Raw genomic sequence first — 25658 nt, forward strand, 5'->3', positions numbered from 1 at the left:
TCATTCTTTTTTCCCTTTTTTTTAAATAACATCATTGCATTATGTGGTACCAGTGTGACATTAGTGAAATTAGGAGCTTAGGGCAAAGTAAACAGAATTGAGAGAGGCAATTGGGAAATCAGTGGTGTGCAACAACAACAGCAGCCTTATCATAAACATAAACAGCCAATTTACTCAATCCTTTCTAACTTTTCTCTACAGTTTATAATTGCTTTTTTTAAATGACTCAATAACTCATAAAAAATGTTTTTTTAATTTTTTTGTTAAAAAAAGCATTATTGCATAATGTTTATGTATATAGGAAAGGCAATCCAATTATTAGGTTCCTCATTATTAATAATTTCCTGATGGTCTGTTTTAGCTGAGAATAAATATGAAGTACTCACTGGAGAGTAATGTACACAAGAGTGCTAATAATGATTGTTTCAATAACTTGAGGGCAGAAAGATAATAATATAATTCTTACAATCAGAGAGAAACTCACCAGTTTGCAATTTTGAGATCAATTTTGTAATTCTTTTATGGCATTGTTTAAACCTATTCTAACTTGATTTACCCATGGATGTGCCTTACTGGTATAGTGGAACAGCATTTTTTTTCTAAATGACCTTAGGGAACAATAAAGAATAAAATCAGATGAGTGTTAAACCTATAAACAGAAGCAAAATAATATAACCTCGATTCAGAGGGAATATTCATAAAAATCCCAAAAACTACATAGAAGTATTGATGAATACCATATTTTGGTTTTCAAGACAGGACAAGAAATATACAAACACAAAATAAGTCCATCACCGTGTGTTTAATAGCAAACAGAAAGCATACAATATTTATCATTATGGGAAATGGCTTAACTTTTGGAAAGCCTCAGTACTTATGTAATTAAGTTTGAGGAGTTTTTTGTTGCTTGAACTCTTTGATTTTATCATGGCACTTCTTGTAACTCTGTACATTTGAACAGCCTACAGCACTAGAGCTTTATTCTTAATTAGCTTAATTCCTCACAAATTAGTGGCTTTTATCTTTTAAGCAAATAATCAAGACAGCATCTGGAGAGTAATAGCTGCTCGAGCGTACATGTCGGCACTAATTCTGACGGATCTCCTAGACAGGCACAGAAAGAAAAGGACACATTTGATGCATCATTGCGTAGTGGTTGAAAAAAAAAGGCAGATTTGTTGAAAGGTCACCACCTTGGTATGTTTTATTGGAGATTAGCACATGCATGAGTCAAAGAGAACAGAGTGCAACTTGAGGTATAACAACAAGTAAGCACACAGACCAGCACATCAGTACACAGCAATGTGCGGTTTAGCCGTGCCTTGCACACCCTTGAATACAATACACTCAAAATCTCTTTACAAGTTGTCCTATCTCCCTATAAAATTAATGTTTCCGGCAGCAGGAGTGGGAGTATGCTCATACAGACACATAACACTTCAAATACATATCCAGACAAAAATAACTACTACTATCTATATAAAAATGCTATGAAGATGCAGTGATTTTAAAGAAATGCCTTCCCACAAAAAAAAGAGCATGTGCTGACCACTATGTGTAGTCATTTAATTAACTCTTGGACATTTTTTTTCCTAATTGCAGTAAAATAAATGATTTGTATTATCTTTAAACTGATAGTCATGGTCATTGAACTGTGAGGTGCAAAGGGCTCTAACCAGCTTCCAAAAAGTAAAACACAAACACACTCAGGTTTCTATTAACACAAGCTTTTAAACAAAATAAAAAGTCAAGTTCAAAGTGAAGTTGATCATTGCATTCAGTTTACCATCCCAATAGTGATATAATAAAAAAAGAAATTAAATCACTTATTCCAAACATTCTCCACAAATAGGCTACTGTAATGCAAACGGTTAATGATGTAGTGCAGACGCTGATGAGTGTTATTCTACTAAAAAAACACCTAAACACAAAAATTGCACATATTTGTTTTCATAAAATGAATTAGTGTTTCTATAAATAAAAGATTTCATCATAGGCCAGATGTTATATAAGTTCAGAAAATAAATATTCATAAAATTACTGTAGGTACCTTAAAATTTGTCATTTATATAATAATTGATAATAAGTTGTTGCTTATTAACGTTGAATTGTGATAGCAGAGGAAAATTGTTGTTTCCCATTCTTCAAAATTTACCATTACTCAGTTATAAATACTCATGGAATATTAATTTCCCTCTTTCCATGAATTCTCACTGACAATTTGCCTCTAACTTTTCATTAATCTCACCAAGCCTGACATTTTAAAACATATTCTCTAACAAAATCCTACAAACGCCAGAAACCACTATTTTGTTGCATTAGACCTCATCACTGCTGTCACGTTTAACACTGTTAATCCTGTTTGTTTCTCTCGAACATCACATTACTGTTCCATTTGCTTACTAGACATTTATAACCATAATTGAATGTCCAACCAGCATGTTATTTAAGGTCCAGATTGTGTGTCCAGGAGAACAACTTGTTTGTCCAGAACAATTGGACTCTTCAGACTTTACCTGCCATTATGAGAGAGCGGAATCTAAAGAAGGGCGTTATTTTATAAATTATAGTTTTTATGACAGCATAATGCTTCTCTTTAGTTTAGCCACTCGGAACACAACAAATACAATATTAATACGCACAGGGTTTTCCCTAACTCAAAATGAGGTAAAGATCACAGTCTGTGTGGAGGAACTCTGTTCAGGATGGGGGAAAAAAAAACAAAATTACAATATTACAAAATCACATTTTAGAAACAAGTCATATTTGCCAAGCTGCAACAGCAAAATCGAAATAATGTATGGAATTTAAATAAAAAAATTAACAGAATTTATTTAAGAAAGCAATGTCTTTAATTTTACATGTTAAAATGAATCCTTGTGCTCCCAGAGACACTCTTTAGAATATGGCCGTGTCATCAGGGAAGAAAAAAATAATTAATTGTCATTCAGTACATTCAGGTCATCATCTGACTTTTTTTTATTGCCACATAACATTGCCGAGCCGAGACCTGACCAACTGAAGCAACCCCCGATCATAACACTGCTTCCAAGGGCTTATCCACCATGCCATTATGGATGCATCGCTTCATGCGCTCCCCTTCTTACTATGACACGCCCATCAATCTGGAATAGGGTCAGTCTGGACTCATTAGACCTTTTCAAGTCCAATTTTTCTGCTACTATAAAATATAGCTGTGATTTCTAATCGTTCAAATGATCTCTTGTCATAAGTTTGTTCTGATCACATTTTTTAAAATAAAGATGATGGTCCGCCACTATCCATTCAGGCTTTAATAATGTGAGGGACATTTCTAAACTTAATTCCAGGAACATCTTTTCCAGCTTGGCTTGGGTTCTTGGCACAACAATTTTTGACTTTGTTTCACAAAAACTTTCTTTGGCTTGTCTAAAAAATATATACTCAAGTTAACTGAAGGTAAATACCTACACAGAGAGGGAAAAAAAAAAATAGACACTCTAAGTTTAAATGCACAGTATGCGACAAAATTCTTTGCCATTATTATGACTTGTATGTTTCCTTTTTTCCAGATTGCAATAGACCCACGTTTAAGCATGCCAAAAAGGGAAAATTTCCCCCAAATTCACAATTTTTAAAGAGGCCAGATTGTTGGTCCCTTTGAGTGTTCCACAAATAAATCATTAAGTTAATTTATACTTATTAATACTGTTAAGAGAATATATATATAATTTAGTAAAACAATTTAAAGAAAAGCTGTTTTGACCTTGGCCTTCTGAAAGACATCTTTGTGCTGCTCAAAAATCTGTTAAGAGCAACTATGCCTACATGAATTGTTGCTCTTTAAGCTACAAGAGAAAAGCCAACAAAATATTAATAATGTATTAATGGCTAGATTTAAGATTTCCATGTCACCTGGCCATGTTTTTTTGTTTAAAGGGGAGCTGGGAGAGATTGCAGAAGATGCCCTTTTGCATATTTTGAGTGACAACTCATAGTGTTCTCTGATATCACTATACAGATTTTCTACTCAAGGGGCATACAGATTTGCAGTTCTGGTTCTGCCATGCTGGGAAGCATCATACATTTTGATACAGTTGGGTATCTCTTAATTTCCCATGAAGAAGACCATGATACAAGTTATTCTTCTGGACACCTATAAGCAGATATATGTAGTTTGGTCCAATAAAACGGCACACATCTGTGATTCACACCCGACAAAAACACACAAACGTATCAAACAGCATATTCAACATACAGAATTTACAAACTTAACCAAGTAGGTACATGTTAGCTGCATATGACTTCTGTTCATTAAGGCAGATCCATTTTATTTTTTAGTAACAGCATTGAGATTGACATCACTTCTACAGTAGTTGTGTGAGGGAAAGAAATCCAATTTAACCTGCCTTGCAGTCACCATCAGCTTTGAACTCTATTTACTTGGAATATGACTCGCGTAACAGGCAGCATTTCAACACCTAAGATTTGCATTTGAACGAAAGCTCAATCTTTGCTTCAGTGCAAACAATACTAAATATACATATGAATGCATCTATCCCATTGTGACTTCTTAAATACATTTTACATCTAAATTAATGACACACATTATCCTGAGGCAGCACAAAAACATTCATCAATCACTACACTTAAGATATCTTCTGCTTTAACCATCACTTTTGCACCCTTTTTCCTCTCACAGCTTTGTGAGGTAGTCCACAAAAAAACAGAGCTCATGTAACCAAACTCAACTGCACCAGTCTCTGAAGTTCATGTACGTGCAAATCACATATACTACAAAATGGTCTTACTTCCCCCTTCTCTGTTCATTTTTCCTTAATAGACATTTTAGCTAATATAATAAATAAATCTGACTTGACTGTTATTAGAGTGAAACCTTTCTAGGAAGAAAGAAATTAGTAAAACTTATCATTTCCTTTAACTCTAAAGTTTGTGCTACTGAGGTCTTCAGGTGCATTAAATCACAAGCATTATACACAGCTAAAATAAAAGATGATTGGATTACATCTTTCTGTATTAGCAGCACCTGCTAACCATCTGAGATGCATTAGTTGTAGTAAGCTACACAACACTGCTGTGGAATAACTGTTTAAATAAGGTAGGCCAAAAAAAATAAAATAAAATCTATTACCGACATAATGCTAAAATTTAAGCTTGCTTAGTTCCTCACATGTGGTTGCTTAACAAAATAACTTTTACATTCTTAGACTTAAATTGTGATTTTTTTTTAAGCTTATGAAAATGTCTGTATGTAGGATCCTTTCAAAAAAACTAGTCGCCGAAAACAAACTGCATAGGAGGCAGCCACCGTAGTGTTGATTGTGTAGTTATGCGGGAAGCAGAGGAAAGACGGGGGAGCCACTGAGTCCGCAGGACCAACGACTTACCACACACAGGGGGCTGAACACACACCCAACTGTTCACAATCTTTCTACAAGACAAACAGAGAGTCTTCAGATCGATCTGGCTTTTTCCCAGCATTTACAGCCGAGCTAGTTGCACTGGTTGGATCTGCAATGGGTGCCATTGGAAGTGTGGGGACCATTTCTGCAGCTTTAGCCCTCTCCTCCAAAAACTTATCAAACTCTGAATGAGAAAGAGACAAGGCAATGGTAGAGTCGCTGTCATACATGCAACAACAAAGTGTGTGATGATTCAAAGCTGTTGTCACTTGCCTGATAAATCTTTAACCATTTCCTGCTTGAGCTTTATGATTTAGCCTGGTCTAGTTTATGCCTTTTTGCCTCTCATCTTACTGGGCAACTAAAACCACACATTTGTGGATAAATATGTCACTTTACTTCATGCTAATAAGATTTGTATACCTTCACTTGTCACGCCTTCTTCACCTTCATCTCCTTTCTGTTAAAGAAATAAAGAAAATATTTTAAAGAAATAGAAATTAAAGTAGCATTGATATTAAGACATGTGATGTACGTAAGCAAGCTACAAACATCAATGAGCATTTTTCTAAGAACAATGTCTTAGGCCTTGTTCAAACTGCAGATAAATCTGATTTGTTTATCTGACTGTCCACAATGTTATTTGAAAAAGATAAGATCGGATTTGCCTCTGTTGGGACTGGCAGGCCAAATCTGATAGACTGTTATCCTATCTATTGTTCTCTGTTTCCATACTGTGGCTAAGCCAGCATCTCTTCTGGAAAACACTGTTGATCTAGATGCTCGGAAAACTCAAGGTCGTGGCTTTTACATACTCATCGGTTAGAGGCAAAAACAGAAAAAGACCTACTGTACTGTGACATCCTTAAGCACATCAGCTTAACTATCTAGAAAGTATATATATAAAATAATAATATTCATATTAATGTTTTATTTTTTCGACTACATGAAAGGAAACTGATTCCAATCTGGATATGACAAAATTAGATTTGGGCTGGCAGTCTGAACAAGGCCTTAATGATCGTGTTTAAAATTCACCCCATATCCAGTTAAGAAAAAGCCAAAGCAAAGAGAAACTGGCAGACAAATGTGTAATTATTAGTAAACCAAATGCTGGAATTTGTTTACTGCAGTTTCACAGAATATCCATAAACGTCCATATGAAAAGTAAACATTTATGAAAAGCAATTAATGGGCCACAAGACTCCTAGTGAAGTTGCTAGACAGAGCTGGTTGTTTAAACAAAGATGAAAACGAAAAGAAATATACTGTTAGCAAAGCATATTTCTTTTCAGGAAATTAAGTTAAGCAGCACCCAAAAAGAAGCAAAAATATGGAATTAAAAAACAAACAAAACCATCTCACCACATCAGTACAGAGCCATTCCTCAATGTCATCCATGACAGAGGACTGGTCAAGAGCGAACTATGGGTCGAAGTCATGAAGAACCCAAACAAACAACAAAAAATAAACAAACAAAAAAAGCCATAAAACATAAAAAAATATATAAAACAATTTAACAAAATTGCTTAAAATGAAAACAACTGCAATGCCTCTGCCTAAACACTAAATTGATCCAAAATACACATCAGAAAAAAGGTGTGTTGTGAAACAGCTCTGCAACTTTTACAGTTCTCAGTTTGTTTACATTTAGGAAAATTATATACTCAAAAGTAATTTTTTTTTCATAACAAAAAAAAAATATATTAAAGAAAAAGGGATAACACACACTTATTACACACACTCACCCCTGCTGAGTTCTGTTGTCTCAGCTCAAGAGTAGGAGGTGCTCCAGTTGCAGCCTGTGTGTCTTCAAAAGGTGGACTATAATTTAAACAATAAAGAAAAGACAATAAACAAGTGAAAGAGATTACATGTCTATCTGATATATGCCTGATCTCACAAACATAATTGCCACATAATGCAGCAAATGGTGTGAAGCATATGAAAAGCTTAAAGTTATAATTTTTCTACCCTGTTCATGAATGAACACATCAGGACAAATGATATTACAATGTACTAAAATGATCATGTGTGGGGTGATGGTGCATCATTTGGTGCTGTTCTTTTTTTTCTTTCATTTACTGTATATCCCAACTTTAGACTAGTAGTGTTCATTTGAAAGATTTTTCCAGAAAATCCAAATTAATTTTCAAATAAACACTACTAGTCAAAAGTTGGGAGAAATTCCAATGAACATATATTATATAATATTAGTGTTTTGCTTTACTGTATATATACACACATGTACAGTACACATACAACATGCATTATATAGAATAATATAGTTTCTAAAATGCATTGTGATTTTGATGTACATTAATTTAAATACACTACATACACTGTGGCTTTGCCTTTTTTACATACATCTTTTAAAAAAGTACATAAATAAAAAATAAAAAAACATTAATGATGCTCCTATTTTTACATTTGTTAATGATCACCTGTAACATGCCTGTGAGACACACACACACACACACACACACACACACACACACAACGGACAAACTAACACTGGCGACAGGCCAACCAGAACTTCTGTTTATATAAACTGTATGTACAGAACAGCCAGTCCCAAACTTAAGGCGGCCACAGCCCAATTTGCAATCCTCCTGCAGCCCACCCAAACCTTTAATCACAATCTGATCAGCACAAAAAAAAAAAACTCACACTCAGAAGTATTTCTCTATATAACTATAGATTTCTATTCATGGGCCTCCTGCAATGCAGTGCAAGATAATAATTCTTTCGATGTAAAACTGTTAAGCCTGTATGATACTGAACAGCAAAAAAATTTATGATGATTCTCCATTAACAGCTTTCCTTTTGGCATTAAAAGTATGATTATAAGTTATGATTCCTTGTTGATGATGCCATACTAGGTTCTTATTTCTAAGAATTTCTCATTTTAATTTTAAAATTCATTAATTCACTTGTATATGATCTCTCACAGTCCACCTGCAGTATGATCATGACCCACTAGGTGGCCTCAGCATCTCACTTTGGGAAACGCTTACGCGGTACAATTTATAATTTAAATAATTAGAAATACAGCACACAACAGCCGATCAATAAGGGGTGGTAGAGAAGAATGCTACCTTAAAATTTAATTATTTAACATAATAATTATTTATTTTAATAATGAAATAAAGTCATTTAGTCACAATATTCTGCTGTATTTCTAAATATAATTTATTTACCAAAAAAAATCTACACTGTATTACATTTGTGTTAGTGTATGCGGGGCGCCAGACAAACGAGTGTCTATGCAGGCACGCAAATTTTTGAAAAGCATGTGATTTGAGACTGAGCTCTAATTCGATTTTTTCAAATCATCCTGGGGGCACAGCACTCTGTACCCTGAACCCTCCCACTTTTGTTTTTAGCGAATCAATATTGTTTTTAAATATTTGGGCTCATGTGATTGAACCATTCTCAACAAGTCTTATTAACGGTCAGGAGATTGTTAGTTAATGTATTGAATAGTGATTGACGGGAAGTCAGCTAAATATGAGTAAAAATTCTGTAATTTTTTTGCTAAAATACCTCTTTACAAGATGATCGGATGAAGAAAGAAAAAAAGTTAAAGAGCTTGACCAGATGCTTTTCCAGGACTTCTCATGGCTATTTACAGGCGATTATTAAAAGTTTAATTTTCATTTTGTTTGCGCCCCTGGTACACAAAGGTGTACATAAGACCTGTTATTTGGATTGACCCCTGGTTGTTACAACTGGCTGTAGATGCGAGCTACTAAACTGAGCAAAAGGACAAAGCTAAAGTGCTGCGGTGTGTTTTTGAAATTTAGACTGACCCACAGAAAGAAAAAACAAATGCTAGATACGATTCATAAAATGTCACCATCCACTTCCATCCAGTTCATTTTTACATCAAACACCTGAATGGGAAAAAATGTCATCATTGTTAATTTGACCTTGTAGCATGGTTGCTGGTTCCAGATGAACTGGTTTGAGGATATCAGAAACTGCTGATCTTATGAAAATTTTACACACAACAGTCCTTAAAACAGGAGTTGACATAACTAGTCCTTGTGGGCCAGTGTGTTATCTAGCAGTTTGTAATTCACCAGCCCACAAAACACCTACCATACATGGCAATTAACCGATTAGTTAAATCAGCTATGGTTAAGCAGAATAAGCACAAAACTGTGTTACACACTCGCCCTGAAAGGCTGGATTTAAGCATCCTGGCTCTAGAAATACAAAAATAAAAACACTTTGTTTAGAGGACTTTTGTTTAGAGAAGACCAGACAGAAAGTCTATACTAACATGAAGAGTCATCTTTTACAACAGAAAAGATTAGACAACAAATCAAATCTTCAGGTGAATAAGCTACAACAGTAGAAGACTACACCAGATTTTTCCTGTCAGCCGCGAACAAAAATCTGGGGCTATCATGGGCACAAAATAGACAACTGAAGATTGAGGAAATGACCAGGCTTTTTTTTTTGTTGTTTGTTTGATAGAATCAGACTCTCGCTTGTGGCTGACAGGAAGGTAACCCAAAGCGGGTTTCTACTGGTACAGATCATCCACCTTAAGGGTTACTGTTTAGTGAATGCGGACATGCTTTCCAGCTCACCATAGTTGTAAAGAGTAATTGTTTTTTGCTTTTTTGCATCCTGCACCATTTTGTGTAAACTCTAGAGGCTGCTTTGTGTGACAATCCCAGGCAATCAGCAGTTTCTAAAATATTTAAACAAGCCCTGGCACTAACATCCATGCCACAATCAAAGTCACAAAGGTCACTTTTTTGTTGCATTGAGCTGCTGTGTGTTTTAATTTAAAGTGATTAACTGAATAGGATTACTACAATAGTTCAATTGGGAGTTTAAATCAAATGCATAAAAAAAGCTAAGTAAAATTACTAGAGTGAGAGAGAATCACTGCAAAAGCAACAAAACTTTATTGGAACAATTATAATTTTATGCCTCTGTAACCAACAAAGCTGGCTTGGTTTCAAATTCTCTTAAAATATACTTCAAACAGCAACAAAGCCATTAAATAAAATCAATTTAAGCTTGTTGACCATGCTTTATGGCAGACCTTGTCTGGATCAACTGCAATATTAAATAGTTCACCATACTGTATCTGTGGTTTACAAGGATAATTCAATCTAATTCCTACAAGCATTCACTCGGTATCTTTCTAGAGATGCGCTCACAAGAATCTTGGTCAGATGCACAGATGCAAGAAAAAACAAAAGACCTAAGCACTATAAAAATCTATTAAGGTAAGGACATTGTGAATAAATCTGTACTGCATTAGATTGCAGCATACTGACATAATTGTAGTTTTTGTTAATAAATATTATAATTTTTGTCTAAAAAAAATGATATAAACACATAATAATAAAGTATAATTGTAAAATGGTCTTACTTCTTCCTCTGATCAGCCATCGTGCCACTCCTGGTCTGGGCAAACATGTCAAAGTCATCTGATAGTGGCTGACAACGAGTTAGAGAACTCAGTGTTCCACTGACACTGTCGGCTCCTACATCTGAAAACACATATCTCCAAGTGTTACTATTGGGGTTAGCATGCAGGAGGTAAAGATAAGAGCACTGAGACTCACCCAGGCCTGCCAGTCGAGAGGAAAGTGTGGCAGGTGATGCAGAGCGAGCAGGGGCTACTGAGGCCGGCAGGCTGGAAGGAGGAGTGCCACTAATCCTGGGACTCATTACTGCAGGAGAACCTGGCCCAAGGTCAATCAGGTTGTCGTCTGTGGCTTCACTTAGGACCTTAACATTAACACATGAATAGGAAGGGAAACACTGTAAAACTACATGGACAATGAAAATAACACATTACAGGGCTAGGATTTACATACTGATAACAAATCAGGCAGCAAATGCTGATGTTTGATTAGTTGAAAATTTTGCCTGGAAAATTTTAACTGGACTGGTCTTTTGGCTGCTCCCATTGATGGGTTGCTATAGTGGATCACCTGATTACAACAACTTGGCACAAGTTTTACACCGGATGCCCTTCCTGACGCGACCCTCCACATTTTATCTGGGCTCTGCATCCAATGGCTGGAGTTTCGACACTGGGTGGGAATTGAACCCAGGCCTTCCTTCCCAGGCAGACGAGAAACCTACCATTGAGCCACCAATACCCATAAAATACAACAATGAGAGTAATAAGAACAAACACACTGAATCGCGGTATGGTGGTGTAATGTTTAGCACTGTCGATTTGCACCTTAATGGATGGGGTGTGATTCTCGTTTTAAGTCTGTGTGTGGGGAGTTTGCTTGTTCTTCCGTGCTTGGTGGCTCTCCTTTCGGACACTCTAGTTTCCTCCCAAAGTCCAAAGACATGCTATGTAGAATGATTGGTGTTTTCACCAATTGCCAGTAGTGTATGTGTACACAGAAGGGTATGTGTACTTGTGCTTTGCAATGGGTTTAGCTGCTAGTCTTCGTCTTACTGTTATCATTAACTGTTTACTGTTAAACTTGAAAGATAGAATAAAATAAGACCAAAAAAAATAATAAAAAACCAACACAACTTACCCCGTTATTGACACCATGAACAGATCGACCAGACCGGAACCTTTCATATCTATGTATAACACAGATAAACATTTATAAAGGTATATAGAGCTTTATTAAGTATTTAAATTTAAACTACAGTGGAACCTTGGATTGTATGTACCCTGGTCTGCGAGTGTTTCGCAAGACGAGTAAACGAGCAAGGTCTTGAAATACGAGCAGTATTGTGGGTAATCGTCTCCCATGCTCGGTCTCAGTGCGCAAGAGTCTCTATTCAGTAACTGGTCTGTATGCGTGTGTGTGTGCCATCCTACACAGCAGCCTCCTTCCTCCTCTTCTCTTCTCTCTGGCTCTGTCGGAAAGTTGGTCTGTGTATGCGTGCACGCTTTTGTGTGAGTGAGAGTCTCTATCGTTAAACTGGTGTGTGTGTGTGTGTGTGTGTGAGAGTTAGGGCTGGACAATAATTCGATATCAATATATAACGCAATAGAATTTTTTTCATATGATAGATATGATTTTTAAACACATTTCCGATATTTTGATATACATTTGAATATATGAGCCAACAGTTTTTTTCTCTCTTGCGCTGCGGAATAGAGTTGTGACGTTTGCAAACGACCAATTCTTTTAAACGGCTCATAATTTTATTTTATTTTTTATGCGCGTTTCACACAGATGCACACAAATTAGCTTCTCCTCGAGACAGAACAGTTATGGGGGAGGGGCACACCCAGCGCAGGGGTGCTATAGAAATTTTCAACTAAAAGCTGTTTTGCACAAAAATTGCAGCCGGCTTTGTTTTTGATGTTTATTTGTGAGTAGGCATTGTATGAATAACATAAGTCAACGTACTGTAGCTTTACACATACACACACTTTGTACTAAAGGTAAATCCATAATAGTGATGTCACTGTCTAAGCAGAGGGATGTTGTGCAACCCTATGAAATATAGTCCACACATGACAAATTAGGTAATAATCAATATTTCAGAATAATTCAAACTCAGATATTGGTGTGTGATATCTAAGTTTTATTTGACTAAAAATCTCTCCCCATCATTCATCCCAGTGATTATTTCCAGGATAAACTGAGAATCCCCAAAGCTGGCTTCTTAAAACTGACTTAATATTTTAAAAGAGTTCTTTTGAACGGCTCTTTAAAAGGAACGGATCGCCAAGATCCAGATCCCCTCAAAGAGCCATAAATCCCATCACTACTGCGGAATTGTAGGTAATCGTCTTCCCTGCTGGGTCTTAGTGCTTGTCTCTCACTGGTATAATCAACATCCGTGCACGCATGTACTGTTTACTATAACACTGTGACCACGTGTGTGTGTGTGTGAAACATATTTAATTTTGTGTTTGTTAGCGTGTTTGTACAGCGCGTGTATAAAGCAAAAGCAAGTCTCATAGATGGTAAAGATCCATTTTCCTCTCCTCTCATGTTTCGCGACAGAGCGGGGTTTGTGTGTAAGGCAGAGAGTGTGTGTGTCTATGTGTGTGTGAAGCCGAAAGGAGTTGGGGGTGGCTGTGTGTGTGTGTGTGTGTGCGTGTGTGTGTGCGCACGTGCTTCACACACACATAGACACACACTCGCCTTTACCCGAAAGGAGTTGGGGGTGGGTGGGGGCTGTAAAGGCGAGTGTGTATGTGTGCGTGCGCTGTTTATATACACACACACACACACACACATATATATATATATATATATATATATATATATAATTTTAATAGGAGGAGCCTGGAGGTATTATAGACATCCATTGTGTGTGTTGGCAGTTTTTTCCTGAGGCTTTTTAATATTGTCCATATCGATATCGGAATTATATCATATCGACCAAAATTAAGAAATTTATTGTGATATAAATTTTTGCCATATCGTCCAGCCCTAGTGTTTGTGTGTGTGTAAAACTCATACTACACAGTAGCCCCCCCCCGCCCTTCCTCCTCCTCCTCTCCTCTTTCTGGTCTCAATCACTACAGCCACGATTCTTTTCAGAGTTAAAGTGCAAGTTCATTTGTTTTTTTTTTTACTTTTAATTTTGTATTAATTATTTTTATACGAACATTTGGGTTGTGAAATAAATTGTCAGTTTCCATTATTTCTTATGGGGAAATTAGCCCTTGATATACAAGTGTTTTGATATACAAGAATCCTTCCAGAACGAATTATGCTCGCAATCCAAGGTTTAACTGTATATAGCTTTAACAGCCATAATAATAAATAATTAATACCTCTCATATCGTAAAAAGATGTTGTTGAGGTCGTCATTGACATGAAGCAGTTCCTCTGTGACCTCCTCGTTGGACACACGGGAGATGAGCTCTACTATTCTCTGCTGCATGGCCCGGCAGGTCCTGTTCAGCTCCTTGTCAACAGATATGAAAGAAAGCACAATAGCAACATAAGCACGGAACTCACAGATCAACCAAGTCTGCTTTTAAAACCTAGATCACAGTGAATAGGAAAAATTGGAGAATATCATAATTGATGTCTATTATTTGGAATCTAGGCTTGCTCAATGTCTAATAAAACAAACTGCTCAAATAGAGCATGTATACAAAGACAAAAAAAGAGCTGAGTCAGCCGACTTACCTGCAGAAGCTCATGATCAGATGGATCCTCTTGGCCAGGCACCATTTCTGTTAACATCTCAGACATCACCTTGGTGTTCCCACGCACAATATCCAGCTCACTGCGCAGCCGAGAAATCTTCAGAATAAACAGCCAGTAAATTATGTCAGTGCATTCTAAACACAAGCACTTACTCTGGCAGTGCTGTTTTATGGGATGCAGGCTACCTGTTCTGGGGTTGGGTTGATAGGTCCAGACATGTGCATGCTGGGAACCTGAGGTGAGGTGTGGACAGGAGGAGCAGGGTATGCATGGACAGGTTTTGGCTGAGCTGGAGCACTGGGTTTTGGATCCCCCTCTGAGGTACTCTGCAACTGACACAAGACAAACACCACCACCAAGTGATTACAAGCAGACCACAGCACTTTTTAAACCTGCAATTGTAATATTATACAGTAGACATATTGTCATATGTCTGCCAAATAGGTCAACAGAAAGTCTCACCCGCTGTGGTGTATGGATGGGTGATAAGGTCTCCAGGTCTGACCTTGGGAACTCTATGCCCTTTCTCTTCATTTCCTCATAGACATGGACCACACCTGTTAAATCCGGACTACTTCTAAAAGCATCTGCCCAGGCCTGAGACAAAGAGCATACAGAACGTTAATAATTATTGACTGCAATATTTTTAACCCTGCTTTATAAATGATACATAGCATTTCTTAATCAGTGAATAATAAACCTCTCTAAAACCAGAAAACACATGATCATAAAGCTATTTACATGTAAACATAAAATAATTTTTAACTACTACTACTAGTACTATTATTATTATTATTATTATTAATAATAACTCAAGACTACAGCCATGATCATATTTAGTACAAAAGCACTTCTGCTCATGTGATATTGCTTAATTATGAAATGACACAACTACTAAAATTCACCACCAACTAAAAAACTTAGTTAATAATAATTTACCACGTGATTTAATCTGTATATTTTACGGTTTTGTGCACTTTTATTGTTTTGGCACAATTTAGGGAATTTTCCAAACTACCAAAAAGTTTAACTGTATACTTAACCTACAGTACCTAGTTTAAAAAAAGCAGTTGCCATTATGGCCATAAAAAAACCACATGACTAATAAAACTTACCCAAGACTTAAGAGTAACCAGAAACAAATTGCTTCAATTTGCTAGGAAGCATAAAGATGGCACAATGGAAAAAAGGAAATGTGGTCTAATGAGTCCAGACTGACCCCATCGATGCAACAGAAAGGAAGTGCATTAAGGGATGCAGCCATCATGCATAGTGGGGACTGTACCTCCAGATGCAGTTTTTTAATCTGGGGTTGCTCCAGTTAATCAGATCTAGGCTCAGCAACGTTATGTGGCAATAAAATTAAGTCAGCCTGAATGTACTGAATGACCAGGTTATCATATCAATAGATTTGTTTTCCTTTTCTAATGGCAGGGCCATATTCCAGCACTCAAATTATAAAAAAGAGCATGGGAGCATAAGTAATCATTTTCATACATGAACTAGTCACCACATTGCGTGCTGTACTTAAAGATAAATGTAATTAAAAAAAAAATATTCGCTGGAACAGACAGTAGATGCTGTGATCTTGATTATAGGTAGCAATTGGAATGAGGTTTGGGTTTTACAGATATAATTTCAATCATATCAGTATAATTGCAATAAAAACTACATAAAAAAACAGGACTTTAACATTTAAAATCAATATATCATTACAAAACCAGAGTGAAAAACACAAGATATCAATAGACAAATTGCTGAATATTATTTTATCAATATTGTTATTAACCAACGCTCAGCACTGCTTTAATAAGAAAATTTAAGTCATGTGAGACCTTATTCTGCTCTGTTAAAAGTTCTGGAAAATTCTTTTTGAGAAACAGGAAAAAAAAATAGCATACTCTCTTACACTTTACTCAATTACAGCTACTTAAAGTACTGTAAGAATCTTTACATAGCTCTTCCAGCTTTCACTGCAGCTCTATAAAGAGCACCAACCTATCACAGACATGATCAAGCTGGCCTCAGACACCTGAGATGCTCGAGGTAACCAGATCGTACGTGGCGATTGTTGGAAACCCCTGGGACAAAGCACATGCCAGGTCTCCTTGGTTACAGGGCTTCTCGTAACTAAGCAGTACCAGACGCTCTCCTGATCCTTCCATCTCAATATTTCCCAGTCAATATTTCATTTACATTGTTTCAAATTACAAATGCATCATATCTTCATCTTCATGAGTATTAAGTTACTGCACCTGTATAAGGGCAAGCACTTTATCCTGTACGATGGCTGGGGGGTTGTTTTTAGGAGAAATAATTTTAACCAGAACTCCATCAATAAAGTCACGGGTTGTAACAAGAGCATGGAAACGATAACCACAGTTCTTCACACATGTCTCAAGAACCTGGTGACAGAGGAGAAAATGGGTCATGATTAGGGGAATCTAAGGTGAATAGATGAATAAAAAATTATCTTGAATATAAAAAATAAAATAAATATGCTTACAGTCAAGGTCAGCATCACTTCCCTATAATTCTTATTTCCATTAAGTCTCTTTTTGACAGCCCTTATGGCATCCTTAGGTCTGTCATCAGAAAAAAGAAAAGGCATGTCTACATTAAGTACTGTAGTAACTCTGATATGCAGTCCCTATCACTTGCAAACAAACAGAATAATTAGATATAATTACTGGTTTGCTCATGTTCACGTTTGTGTTACATATCTGCAGGCTAAAGCATATACAGTATTTACTGCACAATCAGAGCAATCTGTTGTTCCTTTTTCCTATTTTAGTTGGTCTTTGTGTATAAACACGTGTAAAAATGTGTGTATTATCCACTTTATATTTTTGATAAAAATTGTATGAATAATAGCTCTTAATATATTATCAATGTTATAAACCGACACAAAATACACAGTTGCTAATATCTTATTATTTCTTATTTTATTATTATGTCATTTGAACGGGTGTGTACATAGTGCATTAGTAATGTGACGAACAGGAGAAGGTGCACAGGAGATTGCTTTTTAACATGTCACTTCCATAGATGGATTTCCTGACTTTTTTTATACTCATCAAACCATTCTCCACCCTATGAATGTGGGCAAATTTTTCATCCCAGAATAACGGCGATTAGTAACAATAACATACTGATTTGCAGTGGCTGTTAAATCTATGAGTATAAGTGGACCCAATTCAAGAATTACAAATGATCTAGATATAATGTAGTGTTTTTTTTTTTTTTTTGCTGTTGTTAATTTCTCAGCCATGTGTATCATCACATACAGTAACCAGGGGGTTGTAATACATATTTCAGCCAGGGATACTTCTAAAATGGCACAATTTACCTACTCCAATGTTGACCACATTAATCAAACGTGTAGCATCATAAAACGTTTTCCATGCACAAACACCAAAAAATCTTTTGTTGTGTTCAAAAGTAGATTAGAAGGATGCAATATCATATTTATCAGACATTTAGTTGAATTATAATTGGGTTTAATTCCCACCCACTGCACAATCACCAGCCATTAGATACAGAATAACAACAATAGCAACAACATAAATGCACCTGGATTCAAAATGACATTCTAGTATGCCTATGCTTCATAAACCTTGTGTTCGCTGAATCTTACTTTTAGAAACATGCACTGTTTAAATAAACCAGAACCAGGAAGAATGGATCTTTTTCTTTCTAATTCTATTTTTTTTCTTACCCATCTTCTGTTTCATTGATGATGTCACATATTTCCATATTTAATGTCCAGTCTTCACTCTGTAAGGAGCCATCTGTAGCTTTTTCTGTAAAAGAAAACACAACACTAAGTTAAAATAAAAAAAGATAAAGGATTTGACATAATATCGATATATCTGGCTATGAAGCTGTAATCATGCAATATGTTAAGCGTAGTGTAAAAATCTGTTAAACTTTAGTCACTGAAGGTAGCTAGCTAAACGAGCAGACAGCATTAGTTAAATGACAGAAGGGCTAGGCTAGCTCAGTAAAGGGCAGGACTGGGCAGTGATGCCCGTCAGCAGCAAGACTATTTTCATCCTCTATCTGAATCTTAGCTGAAGATATTTCTTCTCTCATTATCGTTTATAAATCCAGTTCATACACTGAGAACACAAACAGCAGTGATATTCATCCATGCATACAGCTAATTTAGCGAGCTAGCTCAGAGACAGCGTACAATACTTCAGTTAAAACATTAAATCTACAAATAAATGAACAAATTAATTAATAAACAAATAAATAAAAGGCTAACTTGCATTTATTCATGACACAGCTATGAACGTTATAACGCTGATAAGTAAGAGTATTAGACAGGACTCGTATGTTGCTACGTAACCCAGCGTAACTGACACGCTACAAACGACTCAAACCTCTTCATATAACATAACTGAGATATACCACGTTTTATCAATTCTTATTTAACCTCATACCAATGCACTGTCCCACCGGAGTGCCGTATGGATTTCCCAGCAAGAACTCCATCTTGTCAACAACAATCCTATCGACTAACGGTGAACGAGGGAGTAAACTCTAAAGCCCCGCCCACGCTCTGTCCTATTGGACGAGAAAACACTAGATTATGTGTTTATTGGTCGAAAGGCCTGTTCATCACAAAACAAATGTTAAACGCTTTAAAGGGTCAAACCAGCAGGTGGATAAATGATGCAGTCTTCAATGTTGTTTTATTTATTATATCTATGTATATAATATTAATACAATTTGAACTCTAGTTATCTAGATAACAGAGATAATTGTTCCTACTAGGTGACATTCACAGCCTACTTATCTGTTGAACGTTTATAGTACCTGATAGCATGAACGTGGCGCATGCGCAGTGCTACAAATAATTAGCTAATATTTTACCTTAACTGAAAAGATAACATCAAAAAAGGAGCTTGTTTGTTCAGTTCCAAACATATGTTTTTTTTACAGTATTATTATTAGAACATACTGAATGAGTAGGCAACTTAAGACATAACACCACCATTTTTAGTAAGCACTTTATTCTGTACAAGGTCATTGAGTACATGTATTTTGTGTATACTGAGTATACTGGGAACACTGTGATTCAGAAAATCAGGGAATAGGTGGGAGCCAAAAAAAAACAGTTTTATAATATATTGGAAACAAGATTACTGAAAGGTGTTCCGAAATTATTTATGCAGGTGTTCATTCAATCTGTGTAGTCCACTACAGGGCCCCATGCACTTACACACCCTTATGGGCAACTTAAAATAACTGATCCACCTACTGGTATATTCTTCAGATGGATGAGAGATCTGTCGGGGTGCCAATCCATTGCAGGGCACACACATTTACACAAATGCCAAATAGCCTCATCTGCATGTCTTTGGACTGCAGAAAAAAAAAACTGAGCAAAAACTGAGGAACATAGCAAACAAAACTGAGCACACAGACCCGGGGCAGGAATCGAACCCAGACCCTGGAGGTGCAAGTGACAGTGCTAACCACTAAGCCGCCGTGCTCCCTGCAGACAATAGTGTAAAACATTTGGGCAGATGTCATTGCCTTCTCACAGATGCATTCAAAAACCCACTGCAGAGAAATTGGTTATAGGCTTAGAACCTCTTAAATATGCTGAGAATGTCAACAACAAACAGTTTTTTTCAAACAGAAAAAAAATTCTGTTTTAATGATCAAAATTATAGAACACCGATATCACTATAAAATGCTGAGAAGATGGATTTTGTCCATTTTGTATAGTGATCAGATCAGTCCTGCAGCAGCTTTTTCTTCATTGTTGAACTTTCTGATGACAGATGCACAAACAGGGCACCTGCTGCCGTACGAGCCCGCAGCTCATACATATCATAGTCATGAGCCCATTCGACGTTTCCCCACCGCTGGATCTAAGCGTGAACACATACACATACATGTTCAAGCAGAACACAAACAATAAACACTAAAAAAACAACAGCTATTAAACATGTTTAGTCCAACTAAAAGCAGTGCTTTTTTTATTATTAACAGAGACTTACACACTGATGAGGTGAGAAAGACAGCTGCTCACAGAGTGTGATGGGTTATTAAAAATAAACTTTAAAATATAACTCTACCATGTCTTCCTAGAAACATTATATCTCCTCATTTTTTGACTTTAGTCATATCTAATGTTTCATATCTAATGTTTCATATCTAATGTTTCAATGTAATCCTACTAAATGACATTGATTTTGACATTGACAAATGATAATTATACCTGGTATTCCTCTTCTAGTCGTGACAAAAGAACTGCATGATCCACTGTTAAATGTCTGTCAATCAGCCCGAAGGACAGAATCAATGACTTCAGTTGTGAGATAACATACTCAAATCCTGTAGAAAATGAAGTGTATTAAAACATCTTGCTAATTTAACAACTAGAGCAAAAGATTTTGTGTACCTTATACTAAGAAATAGATACACTGCCCAAGCCAAAGATAAGTCTGATTTGTGCGGTATGGTGGAAAATTCATGTGTGAAAATAATTCCTCATGCTCCCGGAACCATACTCACAAAAAGTCCAACAGATTGATAACCTGCTTATTCAGGACATTCAGGTCATCAGCTGACTTCATGTTATTGCCACATACTGTAACATTTCTGAGCCTAGACCTAACCAACTGAAACAACCACAAACTACTCTGAGCATCTCTGAGTAAGAAAAGCACAAAAACCTTTATCGTAGTGAGGGGGTGTGGTTAACCCTGTTGCTAGGGATGATGCAGCAATTTAAGAACTGTGATTTGTTGATAAAAACAAAAACCTAAATATCTTAAAGCTAATTAAACAGCCAGAGGTTGAAAATATCTCTACTTTTGTAGCAACCAATTTTCACACAGTAGTTACTATATTTAAGTTACATTTATTTACCGTACTGATTTTATTACTTGTAATTCACTTCAGATTGATGAGAGCAAAATGGCTCACCACTTACCAGTTGCAGTGTTTACTTGTAGCTTTATGATTAGAGTTTGGAGAATATTTATTTTTTCCTTCATTTTGTCCTCTACTATAGAAAGTCTTAACCCTCTTAAAAGTCCTCCTCTCTACTCTTAACAATTTTTACCTTAGGAGCTGTTTTTAGGGCTAAGAAATTTTAATGAATCATTTTTATCTTTAGTAAGATTTAATCCTAAATTTAAGGGGTAATTCTACAAAAATGTCATAATTCTACGAATTTTCTTAGAATTTTGTCACTAGGACCAGCTTTTAAACTTAAGAATCTTTGTAAATACGGGCCCCGATGTTGAACTGCAAATACTAATTTGACAACACAAACTTCTGCCACTACATCACATCATAAAGTACAACAAACATGACTCAGCAACCTTTTGCACAAACAACTAGAAACATGAGAACCACACAGTTAGCTGCCTCACTAAAAAGTACACTCCAGATATAAAAACCAAAACATGCAAACACATTCAGACATGAAAGATATATTTACTGTATCTTTACCTGTCAGAGACCACAAATTATAAGAATTAAGCTGCTGACGAAATGTTTCTTTGGTCTCCTCTGGGATTTGCGGGCCCATTATACTAGAGGATGACCCAATAACAACGTTGTACCTAAAAGTATACAAACATAAAACAGTTTAGCAGACTAGAATTTTCTCTGTACATGCAAGTAGTTGTTTGTGTCATGCAAAGACAGTCTTTGTAACAATGATTCATAGACGGTTACCTTTTTTCAATCCAGTCCATAACAGGGTCCCATTCATTCTTCTGTAATTCAACAAGTCCTGGAGGCTCGTCTACTCTGTAACTGAAGAGATGTAGTAACAAATTTCATTAATACTTAGTATTACTTCTTATGCATTTATTCAGTATGAGTTTTAGTTCCAATGTGTGTGTGTTAATAATGAGTTAAATGTTCCTTTCTTCTGTTTAACTGTGTACGTGTTTTCTAGGATAATTTGATCTGAGAGATATGACTTTTAGGCCATTATTCTTCACAAACAGTGAACCATTCATCTGTTTACATGGCCTGAGCACATAAAGAATATGGTAAGGAATTGGTTACATTCCATCACCGTGGCACGATCAGGAGGTGACACTTTACCATAGACCATGGAGACACAGATCACAGATGTGTTAATAGAATTTAATCTCATGTGACAGGGTCTTTGTCATTTGATGCATTTTATTTACAACCAAATGCATCAGTTTGACTGCCTTGTCTTAAGGCCAAAATTTCCATGACAGGTACTGTATACTGTATGTGGGTCAGGTTACAGACAATCATATATTTTTTTTGATAAACTGGCATGTTCCCTGCAAATTATCATTTTATGCATGAAATAAATAAATAAATTCATTATATAAATATCTTTTACAGATCTTAGGTCTTACAACGATTTAAACTGAAAATGATAAAAGGCACACAGTTTGCATACCAAATTGTGTCAGTATCTAGGAACTTCAAGGCAGCAGCGATCATTTGGTCTTTGTTTCGCTGTGTTGGGTTATCAATTGCTGTATTACACAGAGTCGTCTATTAAAAAAAAAATAATAATAATAATAACATTAACATATTATTAGACAAAAAAAATGATCCGAGTATAATCTCAAAAATCTATGTTTCATTAAAGTTTCTTACTAGATGCATGGTGTAGAATTTTAGTGTGTCCTTTTGAGCGTCCCATTCCGTTGCAACAGCAATTGCCAGGGCTTCATTGGGCACAGTAAAAAGATTTCCCCCTGGAGTTTTTAGCTTTCTCCTGTCCAAGTTTATCTCAAACAGCTTACCTGTATCAGACAACAACCAGTATTAAGCCATGACAACATGCTTGTGCTAGATACTCAATAATTAAATGCATTATTACATTGCCCGCGCAAAGAAAAAAAAGTCACTACCTGGATTTAAATAAGCAAATGGGTAAGAGCCTTCCATTGGACAATTACTGCAGTGATTAATATTTATATTAATTAGTATGATTTTTTAAACCACCATGTTAGAAGACATATCCAATGGTCATGACAAAGATGTTACTCTGTTACAGAAAAATCAACTTATTGTCTGGCATCAAGGTTAGCAAAAAATGAGGTCAGATGAATATACTGAATGATCAGGTTATCACATTGATGCTTTTTTTCCCCTATCCCGATGGCACCAGCAGATTCAAAAGATGATGACAGCAGAACTCATTGGGCTCACACTTAGTCCCCATTGAGAATGCTTTAGCAGCAATCCAACTTTCTTATCATCATCAATGCGAGATCTTTATGAAATGAATGCAACTCTGGATAAAAATTTATTTCGTGACAGGGGTAGCTCAGTGGTTAAGGCATTAAGGTTTCAGGTTTAAACCGCACAACAACCTAGTTGCCACTTTTGGGCCCGTAAGCAAGGCCCTTTACTCTCAACTGCTCAGATATATAATGAAATAAATAAAAATACGTCGCTTTAGATAAGGGTCTGCCAAATGCCATAAATGTAATGTAAATGCATAAGCTTATGGAAACAATGCGACAGCTGTAATTAATGCAAAATGGAGGAAAATTAATTATTAGCGTGTGAGAAAGACTTTTTGTTAATTTGTTAGTCCACGCAGTGTACTGTACACAGTAATACAAAGTGCTTTATGGATGAAAACATTTTTAAGAGATGCTCACCTTCACCTTGAGAGATACTGACATCCTGGTAGAATTTCCTACGCTCTGTTAAAAAGGACAGAATAAATAAACCTAAAGCATAAGAAACTCACACACTCTACCTGACTGCACACACACACACAGTGATCTAAGGACCTCACCTGCTGTAGCACTTCCGTACAGAGCTTTCTGCACGTGCGCTGGTGAAGTTAATGCTAATGATCGCGCAGTAAAAGACAGCAGCGCTCCAGAGACCTGCCGGTGACACTTACACACACTCTGCAACATCGCTGCTTTACCCACATGAACTACTCCTGCAATGACCTATAACGCTAATCATGAAGAATAGCCCTAAACATCACAAGCTAACACACACACGACTCGGCTTAAAGATCAGACTTTTAACTCTAAGCACATACAAATTATTTGAACACGTACTGTATAAATCTCACAACACGAGTTTAAAACCTCCACATTGACCTTCCCGTCATACGTAAGGCAATAAACTTCCGTTATAAAATAAAAGTCTCTTTTCCTGTTGGCAAAAGAAAAGGATGGTTTCGAAAGGATATTTTTAATTAGATAGTTATGTTCATATTAATATTTTTAAAGCATTGCTGACAATATAAAAATGAGCTATTTTCTATTATCTATTTCTATTAATTATCTATTATCTATTTCTTTAATAGTAATATTACTTACAATATGAAATTAGCCTAAATTTTATGTACAATATAGTATAGATGACATTTCCTTTTAATCTCAAAATAAGTATTAAAATATTGTAATGTTAGTAAAAAAAAAATAAATAAAAAAAACATTCATTTATCTTCTATACTGCTTATAATGTGCACAGGGTTGCGAAAAGCCTGGAGCCTAACCCAGGAAGGAGACTTTGGGTACAAGGCGAGGTACACCCTGGACACACTACGGGCAATTTGGCAATGCCATTTAGCCTAATCTGCATGTCTTGGGACTGTGGGAGGAAACTAGAGTACCCAGAGAAACAGGATGTGTGAGTCAACAGTGCTAATCACTACGGCACCACGCCACCTGGACAAAGAACATGTCACTTACAGTAAAATGTCTTTATGGTTAATTCTTTAAACCTATATTGGAAATGAGATCATTTTAATGTGGTTTTTAAATAAATGATAATACATTAACTTGAACTAAATGTTTGATCTGAAACTTGTTGTGACCCCTAAAAAATAGAGGTTCACCAATAAACTGTTTTCAGTCGTCCCTCGACAGGAGCAAAGAATAGTAGATTAAATATAACCAAGTATTGGCAGTAATACATTAGCTCTGACGGTGTTAGCAATGCTTGTGCTGTAATGTTACTGTGACCTCACACCTCCAGGGTCAAGGGTTTAATTTCTGCCTCAGGTCTGTGTGATGGAGTTTGCATGTTCTTTCTGTGCTTGGTAGGTTTCCACCGGGTACTCCAGTTTCCTCGCACAGTCCAAAGACATGCTGATTAGGCTAATTGGCATAACCAAATGCCT

General features: G+C 36.2%; 2 protein-coding genes across 3 annotated transcripts; both read right to left on the bottom strand.

The window, feature by feature from the left end:
* Positions 1-816: 816 nt before the first annotated feature.
* tom1l2 (target of myb1 like 2 membrane trafficking protein) lies at positions 817-19065 on the bottom strand. Of its 2 annotated transcripts, XM_053511349.1 has the most exons (15): positions 18982-19065; positions 18252-18336; positions 17040-17118; positions 16789-16938; positions 14996-15130; positions 14719-14865; positions 14513-14629; positions 14152-14285; positions 11939-11987; positions 10997-11162; positions 10801-10921; positions 7151-7226; positions 6768-6827; positions 5826-5862; positions 817-5586 (listed from the first exon to the last, which is right to left on the bottom strand). In XM_053511349.1, exons 1-15 carry the CDS (start codon positions 19031-19033, stop codon positions 5432-5434), a joined length of 1563 nt encoding a protein of 520 aa, XP_053367324.1. In that variant the 5' UTR covers positions 19034-19065; the 3' UTR covers positions 817-5431. The 2 variants fall into 2 exon arrangements, with proteins under 2 accessions (XP_053367324.1, XP_053367325.1); XM_053511350.1 differs by lacking the exon at positions 6768-6827.
* Positions 19066-19543: 478 nt separating this feature from the next.
* On the bottom strand, positions 19544-24642 carry atpaf2 (ATP synthase mitochondrial F1 complex assembly factor 2). The gene is made up of 8 exons (XM_053511732.1): positions 24312-24642; positions 24172-24216; positions 23156-23304; positions 22953-23050; positions 22241-22321; positions 22013-22125; positions 20772-20887; positions 19544-20421 (listed from the first exon to the last, which is right to left on the bottom strand). The coding sequence occupies exons 1-8, from the start codon at positions 24436-24438 to the stop codon at positions 20284-20286; spliced, it is 867 nt and encodes a 288-aa protein (XP_053367707.1). The 5' UTR covers positions 24439-24642; the 3' UTR covers positions 19544-20283.
* Between the last annotated feature and the right edge of the window lie 1016 nt (positions 24643-25658).

The sequence above is a fragment of the Clarias gariepinus genome, chromosome 14, assembly GCF_024256425.1.
Source record: "Clarias gariepinus isolate MV-2021 ecotype Netherlands chromosome 14, CGAR_prim_01v2, whole genome shotgun sequence".
Classification (NCBI taxonomy): Eukaryota; Metazoa; Chordata; class Actinopteri; order Siluriformes; family Clariidae; genus Clarias; species Clarias gariepinus.